The sequence below is a fragment of the Haemorhous mexicanus genome, chromosome 28 (assembly GCF_027477595.1).
Source record: "Haemorhous mexicanus isolate bHaeMex1 chromosome 28, bHaeMex1.pri, whole genome shotgun sequence".
NCBI lineage: Eukaryota > Metazoa > Chordata > Aves > Passeriformes > Fringillidae > Haemorhous > Haemorhous mexicanus.
In genome coordinates this window covers 313734-336256 of record NC_082368.1, presented here as the reverse complement: position 1 = coordinate 336256, position 22523 = coordinate 313734, and the positions used below count along the sequence as shown (strand labels likewise).

Sequence of the window (22523 nt, the reverse complement as noted above, 5' to 3'; positions counted from 1 at the left end):
CTAATATTCAATCTAAACCTCCCTTGGAGCTTCTTCTTGATGCTGTTTTATCTCTTACCCTTGATATTTTAGGAATGTGAGATTCCCTGTGAGTAGCAAGGATCATATGCCTTAAACTGGTATTTACTGCATCACTGTTACAATAACTGATACAAACTCATCATCTGCATCTTTGAACCATCATCATCTTTAACAATCAAGTGCCCACACCTTGACTGACAAACACCACATGGGTGACACCAGGGGAGAACCCTGGTGCGCACCAAAAAGCTGGAATATCACGCAGCTGGATGTGCCTGGACTGAAAGAGGTGATGAATAATAATTCCAAGTGAGAAGCACTGCAGGGAGATGGAGCTGCTCAGGTGCAGCTCAGAGACGGGGTGAACCAAGTGGTTTCTCAGCACTAAAGCCACAATGCTGGTTTCTGGTTTTGTTGGGTTTAATGAAAGTGTGTCTTTTTTGAAAGACAAGTGGGATTACAAGAACATACTTGACTCAGACACTTCTTTCTTCTCCTGACAGAAAAGAACAAACAAACAAACAAACCATCAAAAGACCAGAACACACAAAGGGCTCACAGTAGCTCTGTTAACAACTGACAGCTCTTCCCTAGGTTTCAATATTACTTAGTAAATGGGGACTGTACTAGCCTGCCTTATTTACAACAAAATAAATGCACGCCACATTTCCCTGCCCCTGATAACTGAACTGTCCTTGCTTGATCTCCAGAAATAGTTCGTCACATGAATTTACCTGCGGTAACTGTGCTGTAACACCTGGTGTTAGATGGGTTTGAAACATGGGAAGAAAATGCTGCAGTTAATTGTTCCAACAAACAAACATGGGCACCCCCAGCGGAGGAGTGATTTAGGCTCAGAAATTCCCATCAGCATTGAAGAGCATTCCAAAGTGGAAGGGACGTGATGCTTTACCTCAGGATGCTGTTCAGCCTGCAGGCACTTGCAGAAGCTCTCTGGGGTCTGCAGAGCTGCAGTAGCTGGGGGTGTTCAGGTACTCTGTGTACCTGATTTGCAAATGCAGTAAGAAAGGCTTTCAAAATGCTTTTTGAGTGAAGACATTTGCAGAAAAATCTGTTTGGTTTCAATTTCTTCCAACCAGGAATGACAGATTTTCGCATGTCTGTACAAAATCACAGCCTGTGTCATTCTCTGCAGCAGGTTAAAGCAATTCCCCTCCCCTAGTTAAAGTTTAATCAATTTTAATAATAAATGTTTAATAGCAAACATAAACCAGAAAAACAGCCCTTGTCCCAAGGAGATGACAGTTTTATTGCCAACCCAAAGAATGGAGTGAGAGCCTTGATCTGACTGGGGGCTGTGGGGGCTCTGAGCTGGGCAGGATTTCCCACCAAGGACCTCAGGAGTAGGATGCAGAGCTGAGGTCCCTCCATGCATTCCAAGTCCTGCAGCATGTGGGCCTACTCACAGTGCTGGGAATTATTCAGAATTTGAAACAGAAGAATGAATGAAGCTCGTGTCCCTGAGGATTTTCTTTTCTAACCTCTCCCTGCTCTGTCCCAGGTTCCTCAGGACCCCCACAGCAGCATCAGAAGAAACCAGGAGGAGCTGACCGGCACACCCAGGACCTGCCTTCACACCCACACCTCCCCTGGCATGGTTCCCTTTGCCCCATAGAGAGCACAGCTCTCTGCACCCTTGTTTGATCTTGCTTGTGCTGTACTACCAGAGAAGTGTGAGCTGTCTCATTATTGCCAGGCTGTTCCTGGAGAAAATGGGGCACATGTGTTTGTTAGCCAGCTGGTCCCTGTCAGACACAATGTAAAACACAAGCACTGACCCTATTTTTCCTCCCTGGGCTCCAGTTTGGGTCTCTCCCAGCTGCCAGCTTTTGTGAAACTCGTAGAAATCACATGAATTTGAGACTTCTCCTCTTCTTTCAAATGAAGGACAATTGCTGAAACCTTCTCTTATCAGGAAACAAACCTCAAACCATCTCCAGAAAGCTCAGAGGTCGAGCTGTCAGAAGCATCTTGCTCTGACTGCCCTTTGAAAGAGGGGACTCATTTGAAAGCAGTAAAATAAATCCCCTATTCAGGGAAAGCCAGACATGAATAAGTAACCTAGGGTTCCCCCCCACTAACTCAGATGACACCAGGGCTTGCCCCAAAACCCCTATAAAATAGAACCTGGGTGCAACAGAACCTGCTGACCTACAAAAGCAAGATGTAGGGGCAGCACATTGTGAAAAATTGCCCAGCTCTGCATCACTTTTTCCAGGACTTAATTCTGAACCAGATGATCCATTTAATGAGGCATCCCAGGGTTTCAGTGTTTTATTTTGCACTGAGATTTTTATTTTAATTAATCTCATGGAAAACAGAAGTGCTTTAAGACAAAAAGCTTTCATTTTTCACATGGAAAATCTCATCCCAGGAGACACTTGGTCATTTTTCTGGTATCATGCACAAACACCATAGAAAAATCCTTTCCCTCTTGACCTGTTTTTCCCCAGAGAGATACAGATGTACAGAGACATCATCACAAGACTGACCTCTGAGGGTCTTTTTGTTCTACCATGAGATAATGAGGAGAGAATTCTTTTTGCAGGGATGGATGCAGTTGTGGGGGCTAACAAAGGGATCTCACCCTCATTAATGTCTTTAGGAGGCAAATTCCACTGGGCTTCTATAAACTGGGAATGCTTTGCCAGCCTGGAACTTGTCTCCTCCCACAGCTCATCCTGAGCTGCCACGCACACCCCAGCACCTCCTCTTTTCATGCCTGTCCTGGAATTACAGGGGGACTTGTTGGGATTGGTGTGGATCAGCTCCAAACTCCTGCCATACTTGTAGAAACAAATCCATTTGTTATTCATGTGCAAGTCGCACGTATTTCAGGAGATGCTTCATCATAATTTAGCATTAGTTAATGGCTATTTAGAGTGATCCTGCAGCATCTGTAGAAGGGATGCTGGCTGCAGCATCTGAGGCCAGGATAGAGGATGAAAAATGCAGCTGAGTTGACAAGGATAAATCTTAACATCCAGCACGGCAGGTCCTTCTCCCCGGCATGATCTCCACACTCTGGTCATGCTATCCATGGAAACTGTTCCCATCTTTTACATAAAGATTGGTTTAGATGGAAACATTTGAGAAATGACCAGAGCAGCAGTTTTCCCAAAGCCTTATGGGAAAACTTGCCACTTTTAATTAGAAAAAAAAAAAAAAAAATCCCCAAACAGTAAATGCTTCAAAGGAAGAAATTAATATATCAGGGTTGCGTGAATGATGTTCCCCCCCCCCCCCCCCCCAGCAGCTCCTGAGCTGAAGAGGACACAACTTGTTATGTTCTGTGAGATCCTGATTCCCACCCCTAACCCTAATCCCAGCAGTATATCCAGAGAAAAATACCAGTATGATGAACAGAAACTGTACTTCTGAGCAGAATTCTGGTTCACCTGTTCACAGAAACACCAAGAAATCTGGTGGTGAATGTCAGCTCCAATCTAAGGTCCCCTTCAGCTAAACCATCTCATTACAGATGGCTGAGAGTCCCCCCATCTCCCAAACCGTAATTCCATCCCCCATTCAAGGTTGAATTGACACCTCTCTGACATCCTGGTTCAGCTTTCAGAGGTTCCTCCATCACTGGAGAACTGCTGAGGTGTTCATAGCTCTGCTGACACCACTTCACACACGACAGAGCCATGAGCTGCTCTTCCAAAGCCTTGCAGAAGATCCTGGAAGGGACGGAGAGGCTTTCCCGGATGTCTCAGGATTCACCATCCATTTCAGTGCCATGGAGCAGTGGAGTGTGGTGTTGGAAGTTTAGATAATCAAGGGTTAAGCTTCTATTAATTCCTCCCACTGCTCATTGACTCTCTTCTGCAATTAATTTAGACCTGCCTATGGCAACTGCAGTGATGTTTGCTGGGCTGTCATGGAGCAACCTCATGTGAATCCTGTCCTGTCCTGTCATCCTGCTGTTCCAGAGCTCCAGCTCATCATTTTCTACTGAGCTGGGAGAAACCTCCTGTCACAGAGCCTTTCAATTACCCCTCTCACAGTAACACAGCTGAATCATCAGAGAGCATTTGCTGGGGTTTATTTATTCTCTTCTCCTGGCCTAAGATTAATGTTTATTTATTCTCTTCTCCTGGCCTAAGATTAATGTCCCTCAAACACTCAGGTGAACCAAAAGTTTGAATCACTATTATGGGATGGGATTCACTGTTATGGGATTCAGCAGCTTTCATAAAGTGAAATTTTTGCACAACTCCTCCACTGCACAAGTGTGGGAATTCAGAGAGTCTGGAAAACATGAATGGAATGAGAAACCAAAAAATGTCTAAATGGGTTGCTTTCATTTTCTTCTTCTAATAATGACAAAACCTTTAAAAAGCAAAATACGTTTTAATATTTTTTAATTTTAATTTCATTTTAAATTACTTTAATTTCATATCCATCTTCATAATACATTTATATATTAGTCTTCATCACCACTGAAACAGCATCATGAAAACTCAATTTTATGAGTTAGAGCGGCTAAAACTTGCTCCCACTAAAATTTCTAAAATTTTTGGACCTTCAGTGGTTTAGTTTGATGGTTTGGGTTTTAGTTTGGAATTCTTTTCCTATAGGCAACGTGGACAGACTCATCTCTATCAGTTTCCCTCAGGAAAGACTCCAATTCCCAAGAAACTCACACTGGAAGTGAGATCTGGACAACCTTTAGACTGACTGAAAGGGAATCCTACAGACCTGGCATGAGACAAGAGCCTGAAATCCCCTTCTCGTGCAAGGTCACACCGATGTGGGGGAGCACCTGAGGAGGAGATGAAATTTGACTCAGTCTTTTTCACTTCCGATTTTCTTTTCAAATTTCTGTCTCTGAGGAAATCATGAAGCAGAATTAGCTCCTCTGACAGGAGCAGACAACTGAGCAGCTCCTCTTGCACATGAAAATCCCTTATGGCTCCATTCCCATGGATGGGCTCCTCTGGGAAATCCAAGTGCAGATTAAACCTCCTTTCATCCATCTCACCCTGAGCAAAAATATGTGCATTTTTCATTACCCTTCATTCCTTTACTTCATGCTCCTTGCCTAAACACACAGGCTAAATCCTTCCTTTCATGGCACAACAGCAACAAATAATCAAAACAATTCAGCTTTTCTTCAAGTAATGGCATGTGCTTGGTTGTAAATATTCATGGCTGGGTGGAAATTGGTTCTTGATGGCCCTGAGCACACTGGTGTCAGTCCTGCTGAAATAACTCTCTTTTACCTCCAAGGGTGATTTTGTTTTCCTGGTGCAGGTCTCACATTAATCCATGGCAGATGGAGTCAGATATGACCACCTCATCTACTTCATTTTCCCTCTTACTTTGTTGAGCTTCTGGTGCCTGAGAGGTTTCCTTACAGATCTCCATAGGTAAGAAAGTCCCAACAAGCTTCTAGAGGACCATTCTGTTGCACTCACCCCTCAAAAAAGTCAACCTGACCTGCTGAGAGCAGATGCAGGTGTCAAAATAGACACTGACTTTTACAACCTTCACATTTAGCCACAGATCACTATTTCCTCCCTCAGGAAGATCTGAGTCCTCCCCACTCCCAGCTGTCTCATAGCTGTCATCACTTTGTAAGCAAAAAAGTTTTCCATGGGTCTGTTTTCCCAAAGAGCTCTTCCTATGGAATGCTGCAGGGTCTCATCAGCCCAGCATGCAGAGTGGGTTTTGTATTTTTCAGTCCCATATAGAGCTGGTGTAGCTGTGGCAGCAACACGGTCACCTGACACCCTGCTCACACCCCCCTTATCTTGATAGCTTATCACCTTTTCACCTCACCCTGACCATGCCAATGGATGCAGAACCCTGCTGCATGGCCAGCCTGAGCCTGGATGGCACTCCAGGCATAAATCCTGTGACAAATGCCTTTGGGAAGGCATAGGAGGGACTCCAGACCCTGCCAGAGGAGATGGAGATGCTGAGCATGACCTCCCTGTCCTGCTGCTCCTCGGGAGCTGCCAGACATATTTTTTGTCTGGAGCTTAGTGATGGATCTGAGGGTTTTTTTTTTTAATGGAATCATCACAGTCTGCTTCTAACATAAATAGGGAGTTTCAGAAAATGGAAAAAGACAGGGGTTTGCTCAGAGAAACTGTGGTGGACTCATGGAATCAGAGCTGTGAATGCCTCAGTGCTCAGTGCAGACAGAGCTGTCAGCAACTCTGCATTTTAGAGCAATTTTGTCCTTAGGTCAGTAATGCAAATTTGTGCACAGAGTTCACAGAGAGGAAGGTGATCGTCTTCTCAAAGTGTCTTTCATTTCTCAGGAAAGCTGAGGGTGAACTGAGCATGAGAGCAGGTCAGAGATGGGCAGAGCTCCTCAGGGTTAGAGCTGTGGTTTCCATCACTATTGGTGATGAGCAATAGGATTGAGGCTGCCCTCAGCAAGCTCGATTACACCAGGCTGTGTGACACGCTGGAGGGAAGGGATGGGATCCAGCAGGACCTCAATAGGCTGGAGAAGTGGAAATGTGTGACCTTCACAAAGTCCATCAAGGCCAAGTGCAAGGTCCTGCAAGGCTGTTTGGCCTGGAGAAGAGAAGCTCTGGGGAGACTGATATCCTTTAGAGCCCCTTCCAGTGCCCAAAGGGGTCCAAGAGAGATAGAGGAAAAGGGCATGTAGGGACAGGACAAAGGGGAATGGCTTTAAACAGAAGAAGAGGAGGCTTGGATAAGATATTAGGAAAACATGCTTCCCTGGAAGGGGTGGGGAGGCCCTGGCACAAGATGCACAAAGAAGCTGTTGCTGCCCCTGGACTCTGGAAGTGTCCAAGGCGAGGCTGAATGGGGCTTGGAGCAGTCTGGAATAGTGGAAGGTGCCCATGGTGGAGGGTGGAAGTGGATGATTTAAAGGTCCCTTCAAACCCAAACCATTCCAGGGTTCTATGTTTCTATGAAAAAATTAGATGCTCCAAAAATAGCAAAAGGACTTAAGACCCAGCAGGTCTGCACCTGCTTTCTGTTATAGAATCATAATTCAGCTTGGAAGGGACCTCAAGAGGCCAGAGGCCCTCACTGAAGTCAGACCTGTTTTTTTTTTTTTTTTTTAATCAAGTGAAAATTTCTCCTGTTTAACTTCATGACAACTGGTTTAGATTTTTACCCATTTCTGTCCATGGGGATCATGGACCTGGTAGTCAGAACCTCTCAGGGAGGGTTTAGATTAAACCCACAGCAGTCATACCATAATTTTTCCCAGGGCATCACTGCATTTGGTCAGATAAACACAAAGATTCCTCAAGAGGAGACATCTGGGAGGTTGTTTATTATCTGCCAAGAAGACTCCAAAGGAGAGGGGGTATGGACAAGCTATAGTTGCTCTACTTTACCTCTCCAGCTGGAAACCATGCTGGGGTTTTTATATATTCCTTGTCTTTCCTGGCCTTTTCTTCTGGCTTTGGACATGACTAGACTAAGTCTGGTTCCTGTAGAGAGAGCACAAGTACATGTGAAACCTTCCTGTGGTTTCACCCTCCACCCACTGCAGACAGAAAACTGTACCCAGGAGAACTCACTCAAGGCCAGTTGTCAGGGAGACCCTGTGACATGAACTGTGTTAGTCACAGAGAGCCACAGGCGAAGGAGGCACCAGGACAGAGTGCCAGATGATTATCAGATTTGTTCTCTGTTGTTGACAACCTTGGCTCTCCACTGCTTTGGGCACTTCAATTCTCAGTGTCTGTCCAGAAGAAATTAGCTGAAGCACAAGAAGCTGCACTCAGAGGTATTTCCAACACTAAGAAAAGCCTCACACAATTCCCAGGACAATTCTGATAAACCCTGGCAGCCCTCAAACATCTCCTCTATCCTTGGAACTCCAATGGCACTCCCCTTGCTCAGCAGTTCTTCCCCATCCCAAGGGTGGATTTGTATTTTTCTCCACCTCCAGGTGCTATTTGCAGTGCAAATCCCTGGGCAGGTTGGCTGTGGAGGATGGAGGAGCTCTCATTTAGACTCCTGATAAATAACTCTAATGAATGGGAATCACTCAGAAGTGAGGAGGGCTCTTGCCCTCCTCCAAACCAAGTGCCAGCTGCTCCAGCAAGGGAAGTTGAGCCCACATTTGGCTCTTACACACACAGATTCTTTGTCCTTCATCTCCCAGGGCCCTCCCCATGCCTCATCTCCCTTGTCATCCATGTCCCTCTGCTCTCCAGCTGGCTCTGGCACTTTGGCTGTGCCTCTTCCTGACATTTCCCACTTGTTTAAATTATTCCCATCCCAAAGCCTGAGTGAGGGAAGGCAGCATGTCTGGCTAAGAAACAGCTCAAATCGCATCCAAACACCCAAAGCCTTTTTCAAAGATCATTAAAGAGGACTGTCACTGTTATGGTCAGATCTCCAGTCAGACCAGCATCCCAAATGTGGAGCACCAATGCCCCAGGTTAACAACCTGCAGCCCATTTCTGCAGTTTCTCTCCTTTGGAGTTGTTTCACCCATTGTTTATACTTCCAGTAAGGACTGGGAGAAAAACACTCTAAGGGAAACACAGGTTTAAATTTAAAGGTATAAAGTAAATTTATTATTAACACAGTCAGAGGAGGATAATGAGAAGTAAAATAAGCCCCTAAAACACCTTTTTTTCCCCCAGCTCCTCCCTCCTTCCCACTGACAGCACAGGGAGAAAAGGCATGGGGGTTTTGGTCAGTTCATCACTCCAGATCTTTTTCTGTTCGTTTTGGGAGAGGAGTCTTTTTTCTGCTGTGCCATGGGGTCCCTCCCATGGGCAAACAGTCTTCCCAAAACTGCTGTGGCACTGGTCACTCATATACGGGGTGCAGTCTTCTAAGGATGGGCTGCTCTAGTTTGGAAGCAAAGACTCTCTCTATCTCTCTCTCTCTGGGAGCAGGGGCCCTCTCTCTGCATTTGGGTCTCCCACTGGATCACAGCTTTCTCTGGCATCCATCCACTCTGGAGTGAACATTTCTCTCACAGGCTGTGAGTGGATTTCTGCATCCCCTGTGGACTTCATGCATTACAAGGAAGACAGCCTGCTTCACCACAGTCCTCACCATGGCCTGCAGAGGAATCTTGGCTCTGGGACTTTGGAGCACCTCCTCCCCTTCGTTTTCCACTGACCTTGGTGCCATCATGTTGTTTTCCCTCACATCTCCTCACTTCCTCCTCTTCTCTGACTAGAAGAAAAACTTCTGCCCTGTCCCAGATTGCAAGGCGATGTGTGTTCTGTTTGCCATCTGTTAGAGGTGGAGCAGTTATCTTCTGTTAATTGAGCAGTTTTCTTTATCTCTTCCACAAACCAATCCTCCCTCCAGGGATACATCTTCTGTTCATGGGCTATTAAATGTCCCTGCATCACTGTTAAGAATTACAGCGTCCCATTGGGAGATGCGCTGCCTAGAGGGAGGAGCCAAACATTTCCTAACTGGATATAATCTGAGTTTTTGGGACACCAGCACAGCCTTTCCACTGCATTCCCAGAGGAACAGCTGCCTCTTCCCCTGGATCCTCAGAGGCAGACTGCACCCTTCTCCAGGATCCCTGCTCCAGCAGAACCACCCCTGGCACTGCAGGAGGGCTGCAGCCACAGTTCCAATGGGACTGCTGCCAGCACCCTGACCCACAGGGTGTCAGGTTGTGTTCTGACTCTGTCAGTGTTGTTTTGATTTACAGCATTGTTTATTTTATTTTTATTTTCTTCCCTAATAAAGAATTGTTATTTCTGCTCCCATATCTTTCCCTGAGAGCTTTTTCATTTCAAATTTATAGCAATTTGGAGGGAGGGGGTTTGCAGTTTCCAGTTCAGGCGAACCTCCTGCCTTCCTTAGCAGACACCTGGCTTTCCAAACCAAAACATGCCCATAGGTACCCTTGCCAACAAGTTCAACCAATTCAAAGATATTGCAAAATCCTGGAGCATTGAGAAGTTGATCTTGTCTAAGTTCTGCCTTGGGGAACCGCCCATCATGCTTTCCCTGCCACCACCTTGCAGGCGCTAATTAACGCCTCTGCTCATGCAGGGCACTGCCAAGGGGAGGCTGCCACCACTGCCCCTGCCCTTCTGCCTGATGCGGCTAGCTAGGGGCAGCCAGGCAGGCGAGGCTCAATGGCCCCAGCAGCGCTGCCAGGCCACCCCTGGGCATCACAGAGGTGTTCCCAACCTCTCTAACTGGGCCAGCAGCATGACCTTCTTCAGAGCTATCAGAGACTGGCTCTGTCAGACATGGTGGGAGTTTCTATCAGCTTCTCACAGAAGCCACCCCTGTGGCCACCCCACTACCAAAAACCAGGCTATGCCAAACCAACACATAGTATTAAAGGATTTAAAACTGGATTTCCCATGAAAAGGCCCCACTGAAGCACCACAGCTTTCATTAGATTTTAGCTCTATTGACCATTCCAACCAGGAATGGTTTTTCATGAGCATTGATCCCAACTGGCATCCACCCATGAAACCTCCTGCAAAATATAAAATATTATCCTACAATTTTTTAATAAATAAAGGAAATACAAACCCCATCAGTGTAACAGGGAACTACCACACCCATAAATCCTTAAGGGACAGAGAAATTTAATGCAGGAAACCACTGGGTGGAATGAGGGTCTGCACTTCCCAAGGGCACGGTTTGCTAGATACCTGAGCCAGGAGCAATCCACCTCCTTTTAGACACCCAATGAGACACCACCAGCAGCAAAATTATAACCCTGCACTCCCTCTGTGCCTCTGCCCACACCCAGACCCTCAACAGCACCTGCACAATTGAGATATTCCAGTGCACACTGGGAAGGCTGCAGAGAGACCTGCTGGATTTCATACATGATTTCCTACTGAAAAACAGCCTGTTTGTGTAAAAGTTACCACTGAATTGCACATCTCATTACTGCACATCTCTTAATGGCAAATCTCATTATGGCATCTCAGATTCTGAAGCAAACATTGGGAAAAGTTGTGACTCTCCAGAAAAATTGGAAAATAAGAAATGTAATGTTTTTCGGAATCAAGTATGCACTATCCTGATGTTTTTTCTTGAAGAAAGTGAAAGTTATATAACAGATGAGAATGGAGTAGTTAGAAGGGAATAGTTAAAGCTATTCACTAAACATTGGCCTGATAGATACACTAGAAAGAAGGGCAGAAAAAATATGTATAGAGAAAGTCAGATAGATTGACAGAAACTCATATCTTAAAATAGCAATATTCACATGAGATACACTTCATTATGTGGACCCTGTAGGTCAGAAGAATGTATATTGAAAATAAATGAGTTCTGTCCTTCAATTGTCATGGCCACTGGCAATAAATAGACACCTGATGAGGCAGAGCAGGCACAAGGGAAAAGTTTGTGTTAGCTGGGATGAGTGGACGTGTGAGGAAGCACAGCCCAATGCTGCATTTAGCAAATGGAACATTGTACCACCCCAAACACCCAGAGCACACACCCAGAACAGCCCCCAGAGCCACAGCCAGGCTGTGCTGGGCAGGACTGTGCTGCTGGGAGGTGTTTCTCAGCAAGGGGGGACTGAGATCCCATTCCCCTGCTGCTCACATTCCCAATATCCACTCTCAGGCTGTCCCATCCCTCACTCCATGTTTGCCCCCTGGGCTGAAAGGCTTTTCAGAGGTTTTCTCCCCATTGCCCCCCACATTTGCTGGGCCCCACACAAAATCATCCTGCCAGTGTCCCCTGCGACTGCCCAGCATCATCCCAGGCTGGATCAGTGAAGGCCATGAGCCACACCAGCAGCCCTGGGAAAGAGGCTTTGCTCCACACACCCACAGGGACTCCCAAACATCACAGTGCTGTGGCCAGGGCTGATGAGCTCAAGCTGTGCCAGGCTCAGCAGCAGTGGGATGAAGACTTTGATGTCACATGGAGCAGCAGGAGCACAGCTCCTCCAGGGAAATGCCATCTGCGAGGTCAGCTTCAACCAGGACCTCCTGGGGGGAGCAATGCAGAAAACAAGGAGGGGATTTCCTTGGCTGCTGCTCTCAGGCTTTCCTCCTCCACATACTCCAAGGAAATGGCTTTGCTAAAGCATGTTCTGCCAATTTTCTCTTCTTCACTGGCTTTGCCTACAGCAGAGCTCTGCATTATTTTCTCTGCTGTTCTGTGTCTGGCAATGCCAGCACAGGATCAGCACATTCTGCTAAGACCTGGCTGTTCCCTTTGGAGTATTTCTGCAAAAAAGCTGTGGGTACACACTCCAGTGAGCAGACCTTAATATGGGAAATGCTATCTGAGAGGTATTAGGGGGAGAAGGAACAGGAAGTGTAGGGAAAACACAGCTCAAGCCCTGTTATTAAAGCAGTGACAGAGGATTTAAACAGGGCAGTGGAGGAGGAAGGAGGGTAAAGTCAAGTGTTTTCAAAGTGCCAAGATGCTGCCGTTTCAGCTCCTGCTCTCCATTCAGCAGCAGCAGCAGCACTGTGGTGTGGGCTTTATTCAGGGACACCCTGCACACAAAACCCCCACGCAGCAGAAGGCAGAGCTGACCAGAGGCAGTACAGCACTGACTCTTCCAGCAGCACCTTATTGCAGAGTTCCTGTTTGGGGCAGCCCTCTGCTACAAAACTCCTGCCTCCTCTGTTCCCAGCTGCCAGAATCTGGGGAGTCTATATAAAACCCTTGTAGTTCTTCACCCTGATGACATATTGCAAACTGCCCTGGGATTTACACCCTGTTTACCTTCAGGAAACAAATCAGGCTTCAGTGATGACTCTTCTCCAGCGGGTGCTGCAGCAGGTGTATGTGCTGTCACTGAGCCTGTGTGCAGCTGCAACAGGTTGGTGGTGATTAAATGCAAAATTCATCCAGGACATGAGGTTCTGATTCAGCCTGGAGGCAGCTCACAGACCTTTACAGCATTCTCCCTGTGGAAACACCTACTCATCCTTCAAACAGACACCTTTTTTCCTGCCTCTTATCTGAGAGGTAAAATCTGGAAGAAAAACAGGGTTGTTGTGTCCCTGTTGAGTGCTACTTCCTGGATTTCCATAACTTGGGGGATTACCTGGGGTCAGTGAGATGGAAGCCCTGCCTCTGTGAGAGACAATGCTATCTTCTGGCTCAGGTAGGTGCTGTTTTGCAGAATGGGCTGAAGTATTGCACTCAATCTCTCACTTTGACAAGGACAAGTGCTGTCAGTCCATAATATCTTGTCTCTTTCTAGCTTGCCCTGATCTGTTTAAGCAGAGCATTTATTTGGCAGACAGGGAATGTTTGTCTTTCTGGAAACTACAGTATTCCCCATGAGAAAAAAAAAATTAAAATAATTATTTCAGAAGCAATTACCTCAAAAACTCAATAGCTAGGGGTGACACCCTGCTGGGTCCCAGGGGGGCTGCCAAGAGCTCCTGTCTTCTGCTTTTAAAAGTCCTTTTTTAAGCACTGCAGGTGCTTTGAAAGTGCTGGTAGCTCGCTAGCTTTGAGGTTTTTGCTTTTGGCTAGTTCTTATTTCATTCTTGGCAAGTCCACAGGCGGAATAGCTCCCACTCCCCACACTTTGCTTCAGTCAAGAGAGGTCTGTCCATTCTCCTGGGATCTGACCTCACTTCTCAACTCTTCTGTCCCCTGGACTTTTGCATCTGTTTCTCCTTTTTTATCCCATTCTCCAGACCTGCTCACACATGCCTTCTCTTTAGCAAGCTCCTCTCCTTGGAACTTGGTTGACGCCTTCCTACAGCTTGGATGACCCAACCCCTGCTCAGACCTGCCCAGGGAGCAGAAACAAGGGAATGGTTTGCCTGAATAGCCAGTTTGAAATAGACACACATCAGAGATATGCACAGGTAATAACTGAGGTGTACAATTCTATGTTCCTGCTCCGGGGTGTAAAGAGAGCACAGTCCAGGAGATGGCAACAACTTTGGTGCTGGAGTCAGTTGGACTCATTTGTTCAGATATCCAAAGCAGCACAGATAGAAATATTCCCTTCTCCCAAAACCAGACAGAGATTCTGCTGATGAACCAGGGGATCACAAACCCTGCCCAGGACCTGCTCTCTGCAGGACACACTATAATTAGCAGAACAACCAGCAGCACTCCCAAGAAATAACCACCTGAAACCTGTAACATTCCTGACTCCAGGATCACAGAGCCAAGGCACTGCCCAGCATGGCCTGAGAGCACAGTGGGACTTAGCCCAGAGTCCAGCATGCCCCAGCTCAGCCAGGATGGGGCTCAGCCCCCTCTGCAACCCCTGCCCAGTCCACTCACCTGCCCCAGTGGCACAGAGGGGCATCACTTCAGCCAGGAAACCTCCTAGTAATTTTTATTTTACACTGACACATTTACCACCACAGCACCCAGGCCAGCCTGCACTGCCATCAGGGTCAGCCAGAAGCTGGAAACTCAGCAGCAGCTACTTCCCTCTGCATGCTCAAACACCCGGCTCACTCCACCTCCCCCCCCCACCCCCTCAGAGCAGACCGGGATCACATCTCAGGCTCTCAGATGCTTTTCCTCTCCTTCTCTTTCTCCTCCTTTCATCTAACACAGCACAGGAAGGACACAGCACCAGGCAGGTACCCAGCTGCTACCCACACTCTGCAGCAAACCAGGATTTATGAGCCATGAACACCAAGAACAAGAAGAAAAATTTCCCCTTCCAGAGTTCTAGCAATGCTGCAAACATATGGAGAGACATAGCTGGACACTGCTCAGATCAGCCCCTAGCACCTGCCCTTCTTGCTGGCTCTGTCCAGCTCTCTCTGCTGCCTTCAGCTGGCTGACATCCACTGGCCATGGTAAGAGACCCTCAGGTCCCCTGTGATGCTCAGCAGCATCCATCTGACCCTGAGTAAACACCGAGAGCCGTGGGCTTTACTCAGCATGGAGGCCGGACCTGCTACAAACCCTTTGCAGGTCTGGCCCCGTAAAACCCCCATTAGGACTCCAACAAACAAACTTCAGCTCAACAGGCTTCCCCCTGCTCCTCCTCTGCCATGCCAGAGCCTGGCAGCCACTGTCTCACCACACTAGACCCACACAGCTTGGCCAGCGACCTCCAGGGCTGTCCTGGTTCTGCAACACCATGGTCCACATGCCCGGAGAACAGAAAAGCAGAGAGTCTGCTCATACTCACAGTTTTGAAGTCCTTGTGGTTGCACTCCTGGCCCCTGAACTTGCAGTACAGCATCATATCCTTCAGGTCGTGGCCAACCCGTGCCAAGAACTCTTGCATGCTGAAAACTTTGGGTTTATACTGCTTAAAGTTGGCCTTTTCTTGGAGGGTGGCTAAGACAGCAGGGTCAGCCAGGTGAGGGTTGGGGATCTGCAGGTTCACATCCAGCAGAGCCAGGAGCTCCCCAGCATGGTACAGGTCGTTGGTGGTGAGCTGAGAGAAGCGGAACTCGTTGAGGTTACAGATGGTGACAGCAGGAAACACCAGACTGTTCGCCACCACCTCGTCCACTTTGGTCACATGCTGGTAGGAGAAGTAAAAAGCCACCCTGTCCGAGCTCTCCACCAGGAGCAGACCCAGCGAGCCCACAAAGGCCAAGGTCCAGAGCAGGCGCCGGATGGTGACCGGCCCGTAGACAAAGACATGACGTATCCCATGGAGCGTGGTGGTGTTGGCAAAAATCTGGATGCTGGAAGGCTGCAGGCTGCCCATGCTGTCCTCGCTGTTGCTGTCCTTCAGATCCATAGTTCATTTAAATCCTGGTCCTGCTTTTTGGGTCAGTCTGAGCCAGAACTGGAATCTGGATCTCTCCCCTCTCCTCTCCAAAGTAATTTAAACCCTTTCAGAGGCAGGCGAGGGAAGCAGAGTGAGACCAGCTGCTGCGAGTTTATCCCACGAGCTCAGCAGTGGCTTCGTCGGGGTAAATATTTATATAAAATCCATTCAAACTCTTGGTCTTGATTTCCTCGGTGCGATAAGGAGGGCTGGTTTTATTTAGGGAGACACCAAGGTGATGTGGAAGAGATGTGGGTGGGCAGCGAAAGCTGAGCCAATGGCAATAAAGTCCTCCCCCTGCACACACACACACACACAAGCACACACGCGCCGAGGGGAGCTGAGATTAAGCGAACGAGCCTAAAACAAGCGGAGGCAGCTCGCAGGCCGTTAACTAGTACGGAAAGCCGAGTATGCTGCTTCCCGCGTATCTTCAGTCCGACCGGGAGATGCTCCCCGAGCTCCGGGGATGCGACTGCAGGATTCAGGCATCTCTCCTCCTCCTCACCTCTCCATTTTGAGCAGAAAACACCACCCCGAAAACCCAGCCTGTGCTGTCGGTGTGATTTGCAAGGGAAAGGTGGGCAGCTAATTCAGAGGGAGAAATAGGAGAGCAAAAGGGGGAGCGGAAAGGAAAGGCTAAAAAATAAAAGGAACGGCTGAAAAATAAAAGAAAAGAAGGGGACTGCTGCTCAGCTGCACGCACTCACACAGATTGGAAGGAGGTGCATTAACACGCTTCTCTTTCACACGGCAGCTCCGAGCAAAACCCCGTCAGGGCAAGAGCTGGGCAGCGGCGGGGCTGGAGCGTCTCTCCTCTCTGCTCTGTCTGCCTCAGAGCCCTCCTGCCCTGCAGGACTCTCAGGGAGAAGCGCTGGGAGCCGTGGGTCGCACAGGGATTCGGAGCCCGCGGCTGGGCAGGGCAGGGAGAGGGACCCGAGCCCGGCAGCTCCAGCCGGGCTCAGTCTGGCCCTGGCTGTGCCTCGGCGGGGCCGGGGCTGTGCCCAGCCCCTCCTGAGCCCCCGGCTCGGCCCCCCGGAGGATCTCCAGATGTTTCGTGTGCCGCCGAAGGCAGCTGTGACGGATGTGTTTGGGGAAGGCTCTCCCAGATGTGCATGCAATCGGGAGGTTGGGAAGGAGGGGGCGGACAGGAGGAAAACTGGATTTTCCACCCAGCAGATGCTGCAGTTTCGTGACGATGCCTCGGTGCATGCGTGGTGCGACTGCAGGAGTGCGAATGAGGGGGATCCACACAGACGTGTGAGATGCTGGGTCTGAGCAGGGTCGGAGTAACTTCCTTCCATACCGGCCCCATGAACAGCAGGGGTTTTGCTTGCCTTTTTTCAGATCCAGAATGAAACCCCAGGATTTCTGTCTCTGTACAGCACCCTGCCCCACAGCAGGTGAGGGTCACAGAGCATGGAAGTGCCCAGAACATGATTTTCCCACTTGGAATGAGGTGGTAGCAGAGGGTTGAAGCACACGCAGAGCCTGTCAGGATCTGCAGGGCAATGCCTCATGACTCTCAGCCACCTTTAAAGATTAAATGAGCCCACTTTCTGGATTTATAACCCTGAGTGTGGTTACCATAACAACAGACCATTTGCACCATTTGGCCCTGTCATGGTCTGAGCCTGGCGAAATGCCAGTGCTTCCATGAGAAAACCTCTTTTCCTCGTATCTACTGTGAGATGTGATCAGAGACAGAGCAGAGCAGGCTCCAACTTACGATTGAAAGGAAAAAACTTTATTAACATAAAACTACAGGGAAAAAAAAACACAGAACACAGGATGAAAACCTTCCAAATTTCCTCCTCCTCCCCCCACCAAATTTCCTAATTCCGTTACCACCCTTTGGATAATCAATTCTCAATTCTTTGAGAAGAGAGGAGTCCCTCTTGCACCACAGACTTCACCCAGGAAACAGTCGAAACTTCTCGTGTTCCCATGTCACTGTGGCACCGCCCGGAGAACATTTTTGCCATCGTGACCTCTTCCTTCCATGTCCAGTGCTCTCACCACTGCACATGGACCAGAGCTGCTTCTAGGGTTTTTCCCTTTAAGGATGCTTTGTCCAGTTCCAAAAAAGAGCACAGTCCCTCTCCTTTTGGGACACCTGTCCCCCCCATGTTTCACCCCCTGGGGCTGAGGGGTCTCTCGAACAGAGATCATCTTCCTCTTCTTCTTCATCGAAGATGGAGGGCACCACCACCACCCTCCTCACCCGTCGTCTCTGTTCACACACCTTCACGTCACCGCACTCTCCTGGCTCTGAGCCATTGCCTCCCCCTAGAATGCAGTCTCTGTGTCACAGGAACTCAAAGGTTCTGTCCATAGCTATCCAAGAAAAGTCCAGCCAAAAGCCACTCCATCATCTCCTCCCACCTAGGATTCTTCTCAACTTCTCTCAATCTCACCAACTCCAGGAGGAATCAGCATTTGCAAGGTTTCCATCGTCCCAAGAAGGGTTAAAAGTCCCAGGCTCTGCCGGTTTGGTTCATGAACTCCCACGGCTGGCTGCCCTGCTGGGCACCCCCCCCTTCTCCTTCACTCCAGCCAGGCTATCACAAGCACAGGCCGCTCTCTCTCTCTCCCTCCAGGGGGGGAATGGGGGATGGCTGCCCGAAGCCCTCGCAGTGCAATGCTCCTCCACCCTTCGGCCCAGGCCTGGCCTACCTCCCTCCAGCCGCGAGGCTCCCCTCCCCCCCTGCCCAGCTCGGAGCTGGACAGGGGAGAGGTCTCTTCTGGTCCAGGGCCAGAACTCAAAAGGAACTTCCAGTGGGAGTTCACAGCTTTTAACCTCTGTGTTCTCAGAGGGGTATCCATGCCCTCAGTGGACAAACCAGGTGCCAATATTAAAATCTGGACACCGATTGGCATGACCACACCATCCCAAAAAAAACATTTCCCCTCAAACCACGACAGGCCCCTTCACCTTTCAGATGCTTGACTTCACTGATGGACCCCCAAGACTCTTGTCCTCAGGCCATGAGCCACCCTGCCCTCCCCCTGACGGTTTTCACCCAGAGATGAGATAATTTCAGCTTTGCTGTCTCCACATTTGGCCTCGGCCGCCAAAGACAAGGGGAGTTGTGGCATCCCCCAGCATGGATGTTCCTATGGAAATATCTCTCAGTCTCAGCTACCTATACGAGCCCTGCTACAACACTACTGTCTCCATTTTACACCAGGGAATCTGAGGCAAAGAGGGGACAAAGGACTTGGGATCCCTGAGATGGTTTTCCCAGGAGGACTTTTCATACCAGGTGGTTGCCCTGAAGCTGAAGCCTCCTTCCATAGCCAGACAGCTCCAACACTCTTTTGTCATGAATGGCTGGGGTGCAGAGGGAGCAGGAGCTATCTCCAGAGTCTGTTTGCTCTTGTACAAATCCACATCAGCCCTGAAATGCAAAATATGGTCCCTCCTCCTGCATCTGTGCCTGTGAGTGAAGCCAGGCTCTCAGTACAGTCCATTGGTGGCTAAACAGAGCTGTGTTCTTTCTGCATTACACAGAAATTCAGACAAGGACAGATGCACAAACCTCCCGTACCTTGTGGTGTCCTTTCCAGGAGAGTGAAAAAGGCAGAGCTGAGCACACCCAAACAAGCTATGGCCCAGAATTAAAGCATAAGAGTGGCCACAGCACCCTTGCTCCTGGCTCTAGACCTCACTGCCAGTCTCCCCTTGTGCTCATCAGCCCTGCATGGTCAGGGACAATACCCTTCCCCTCTAAAAAATCCCTGGCTGGAATGGGCTCCCTTTCCTACCCACTCCCAGCCCATCTGCAAATCCCCCTCCATTCCCCACACCTGCACTGGCCGGCCGTGTGTAAAAGCTTTCATTTGTTCCCTGCTAAGGCTTTCCCCATTCATGCTGCCTTTGCAATGCAGTTTACTGTAATTCACACCATAAACCATCTGCTGCCTTTTATTGTTGAACTGTGCCGGGAGCTTTGGCTGCAGTCTGGAGGGAACAGCCCTGTGCCCAGCAGAGCTACCTGGCACCGGCTCCGGCTCAGGCTCCGGCTCTGCTCCACTGCCCCTGAGGATGGGCACAAACCAGGGAGACAAATCACAGAATCATGGAATGGTTTGGGTTAGAAGGGATCATCTCATCTCACCCCACCTTCACTGTCCCAGGCTGCTCCAAGCCCTGTCCAGCCTGGCCTTGGGATCCAGGGGCAGCCCCAGCTGCCCTGGGCACTGTCCCACTCTGGTGAGGGCTGGTGGCTTAGGCTGTGCCCAAGAGCTGCCATGGGCCACCATGTCCTGGGAGCCAATGAAAGCAGTGGCTGGGAATAGGCGGTGGGGTAACACCAGCAAGGGTGAGGGACATGGGAAACAAGGGCTGGTAAGGGCTGATGGCCCCTCTGGGCACCCTTGTGAACATCCCCTCTGAGGGATATGCAGGGGAGGACAGGCAGCCTGGCTGGTCCCATAAAGCCAGGGGGTGGAAAGGCAGCCTGGCTGGTTCCATAAAGCCCCTGAGGTGGAAGAGCCCAGCTAAAGACACCTGCACTAGGGAATGCCCAGGAATGGGAGCATCCCTGGCAGGTGGAGCTGCTAAGGGAGCTCATAGCCCAGCCTCAGCCCCTGGATATTCCTCGCAGAACATGCTGCTTCAAATCTGCTTCAGCAGATGAGCGAGGCAGGGCCGGAAGATGTATCCCTGTTTTTCACCGCTTTGCAGAGATGGAGGGAAGTGGAGAGGGCCAGGCTGGCTGGGAAGGGGGCAAGCACAGGCTGTGCAGAGCCCTCTCTCCTTTGCACAGCCTGTGCCTGCCCTCTTGTGTCTCCAGCACTTGCTGCAGTGCTCGGGCTCCCACCCCGAAACACCGGGAAACGATGTTCTATTCGAGGAAGAAAAAGGGATGAAGAAGGGTCCCGACCTGTATGAGCCCTTCTGCTTCCACAGCCCCACCTGAGCTCTCCCAGGAGCACAGCCCAGGTAAAGGGTTTGCAATGAGAAACGCAGGACCTCACAGGCACAGCAGTGGGATGTTTTACAAAGAAAATGAGGTGCTTTGGTCCCCCATGTAGCTCAGTATATGATCCCCACAGCCCTGAGCCAGAGCTCTCTCCTTAATCCTGGAAATCGCTGTGTTTTTTCTGCCAGTTCACTCTTGTGATGTTCCCCTCTGGACTGGAAGAGAAAAAGGATTTTAAAAAAAAAAAGGAAAAAAAAAAGGGAAAAAAAAAAAAAAAAAAAAGGCAATGCTGGCCGCAGTCCAGGGAAGGGGTTTGTCTGACAATCACAGAATCATTTAGATTAGAAAAGTCCTCTGATCCCGTTGAGTCCAACTGAGTTGACCCAGCACTGCCAAGGCCACCATTGACCATGTCCCCGAGTGCCACATCCGCAGGGCTTTTAAACCCCTGCAGGGAGACTCTACCCCTGCCCTGGGCAGCTGTGCACCCCTTTCAGTAAAGTAATTTTCCCTAATGTCCAATCTGAGCCTGCCCTGGCCCAGCCTGAGGCCGTTCCCTCTCCTCCTGTCCCTGTTCCCTGGGAGCAGAGCCCGACCCCCCCGGCTGTCCCCTCCTGGCAGGAGTTGTGCAGAGCTACAAGGGCCCCCCGAGCCTCCTTTGCTCCAGCCTGAGCCCCTTTCCAGCTCCCTCAGCTGCTCCAGATCCTTTCCTGGCTCAGCTGCAGATCATTCTGTGGTTGCATTGAGCACATTGAAATGTCCTATCAATGTCCCTCTGGGATTTCACAGGATGCTGCTCTTGCCGTGGGCTTTGAAGGCAGAAAGGACAACAGGCATTTGGAAGGGAAGCCAGGGAGCATTGGGCCAACCACAATGATTCCTGGGAGAAGGACTTTGGTTAAGTTAATAGTGATCTTTAACTCCCCCTCCATTTCTCAGGCTTTCTCCAATCTTTTTGGATTCTCTTGTCGCTTAAATTTTGACTGCCAGTGCCTTCAATGTGGGGACACAGAGCTCCCATGAGCAGAGAGGGCTCAGCTACTTAAAGGAGTCCACCTTTCTAAACAGGAACTGAATGTTGAATGTTGATGTTTCCCCTGAAATTAAATCTGATCACTTCCAAAGTAGCTTTGGCTCAGTTAAACAGCTTTTTAATATATAGACAAAATTGAAAATTTTTTTCAGTGCATTTAATATTGGGCTTGAATTTATAATGGGATATAAAATGAAAGCAATGAAAGCAATTGAAAAGAAAAAGAAGTCTACTTGAAAGAAAACAAAAATATTTAAATGGCTGCATGAAATACCTTCTAAAGAAAGGTCATAGAATCCCAGACTGGTTTGTGTTGGAAGAGACCTTAAAATCATCCAGTCCCACCACCTGCCATGGCAGGGACATTCTCCACTATCCCAGGTTGCTCAAAGCCCCATCCAGCCTGGCCTAGAACACTTCCCAGGATCCAGGGGCAGCCACAGCTGCTCTGGGCAACAAACCTGTTTGAAAGTAAGACAATTAAATGCTCCATTTCCATGTGCATTTCCCTCCAAAGAGAGGTGATGATGAAAACATCATATTGGCAGAGAGCTGAACCATCCTTTTCCATTGGAAGAATGATTTGTGGAGGAAGATTTCTCCCCCAGCAGCAGAGAAGATGCTCCAGGTGCCTTCCTCCTCCCCCTCCTCCTCCTGCAGAAATATTAAAGCACATTAATATTCCCCTGGAGGCTATGGGCCCAAGTGAGGGAATACTGGATTTTCAGAGGTGTTTCTCAGCACTCAGGGGCTGCCCTGCTCCCTCTGACACTCCACCTTCTCCGCAATAACTGATTTACCAGCCCCTCTCCAGGGCTCTGTTCATTGGGGTTCCAAGGTGCTCCTATCACAGGTGACTCAGGTGGCACCTGCTGAG

At 49.1% G+C, this 22523-nt stretch overlaps 1 protein-coding gene across 1 annotated transcript in view; it reads right to left on the bottom strand.

Annotated features, from left to right (window-relative positions):
• Positions 1 to 16747, bottom strand: part of LOC132339239 (acid-sensing ion channel 2-like) — a 36471-nt gene extending 19724 nt beyond the window's left edge. Inside the window, exon 1 of the mRNA XM_059869416.1 lies at positions 15092 to 16747. Coding sequence (XP_059725399.1) covers positions 15092 to 15655 — 564 coding nt within the window. The 5' untranslated portion in view covers positions 15656 to 16747. The remainder of the gene's footprint in view (positions 1 to 15091) is intronic.
• Between the last annotated feature and the right edge of the window lie 5776 nt (positions 16748 to 22523).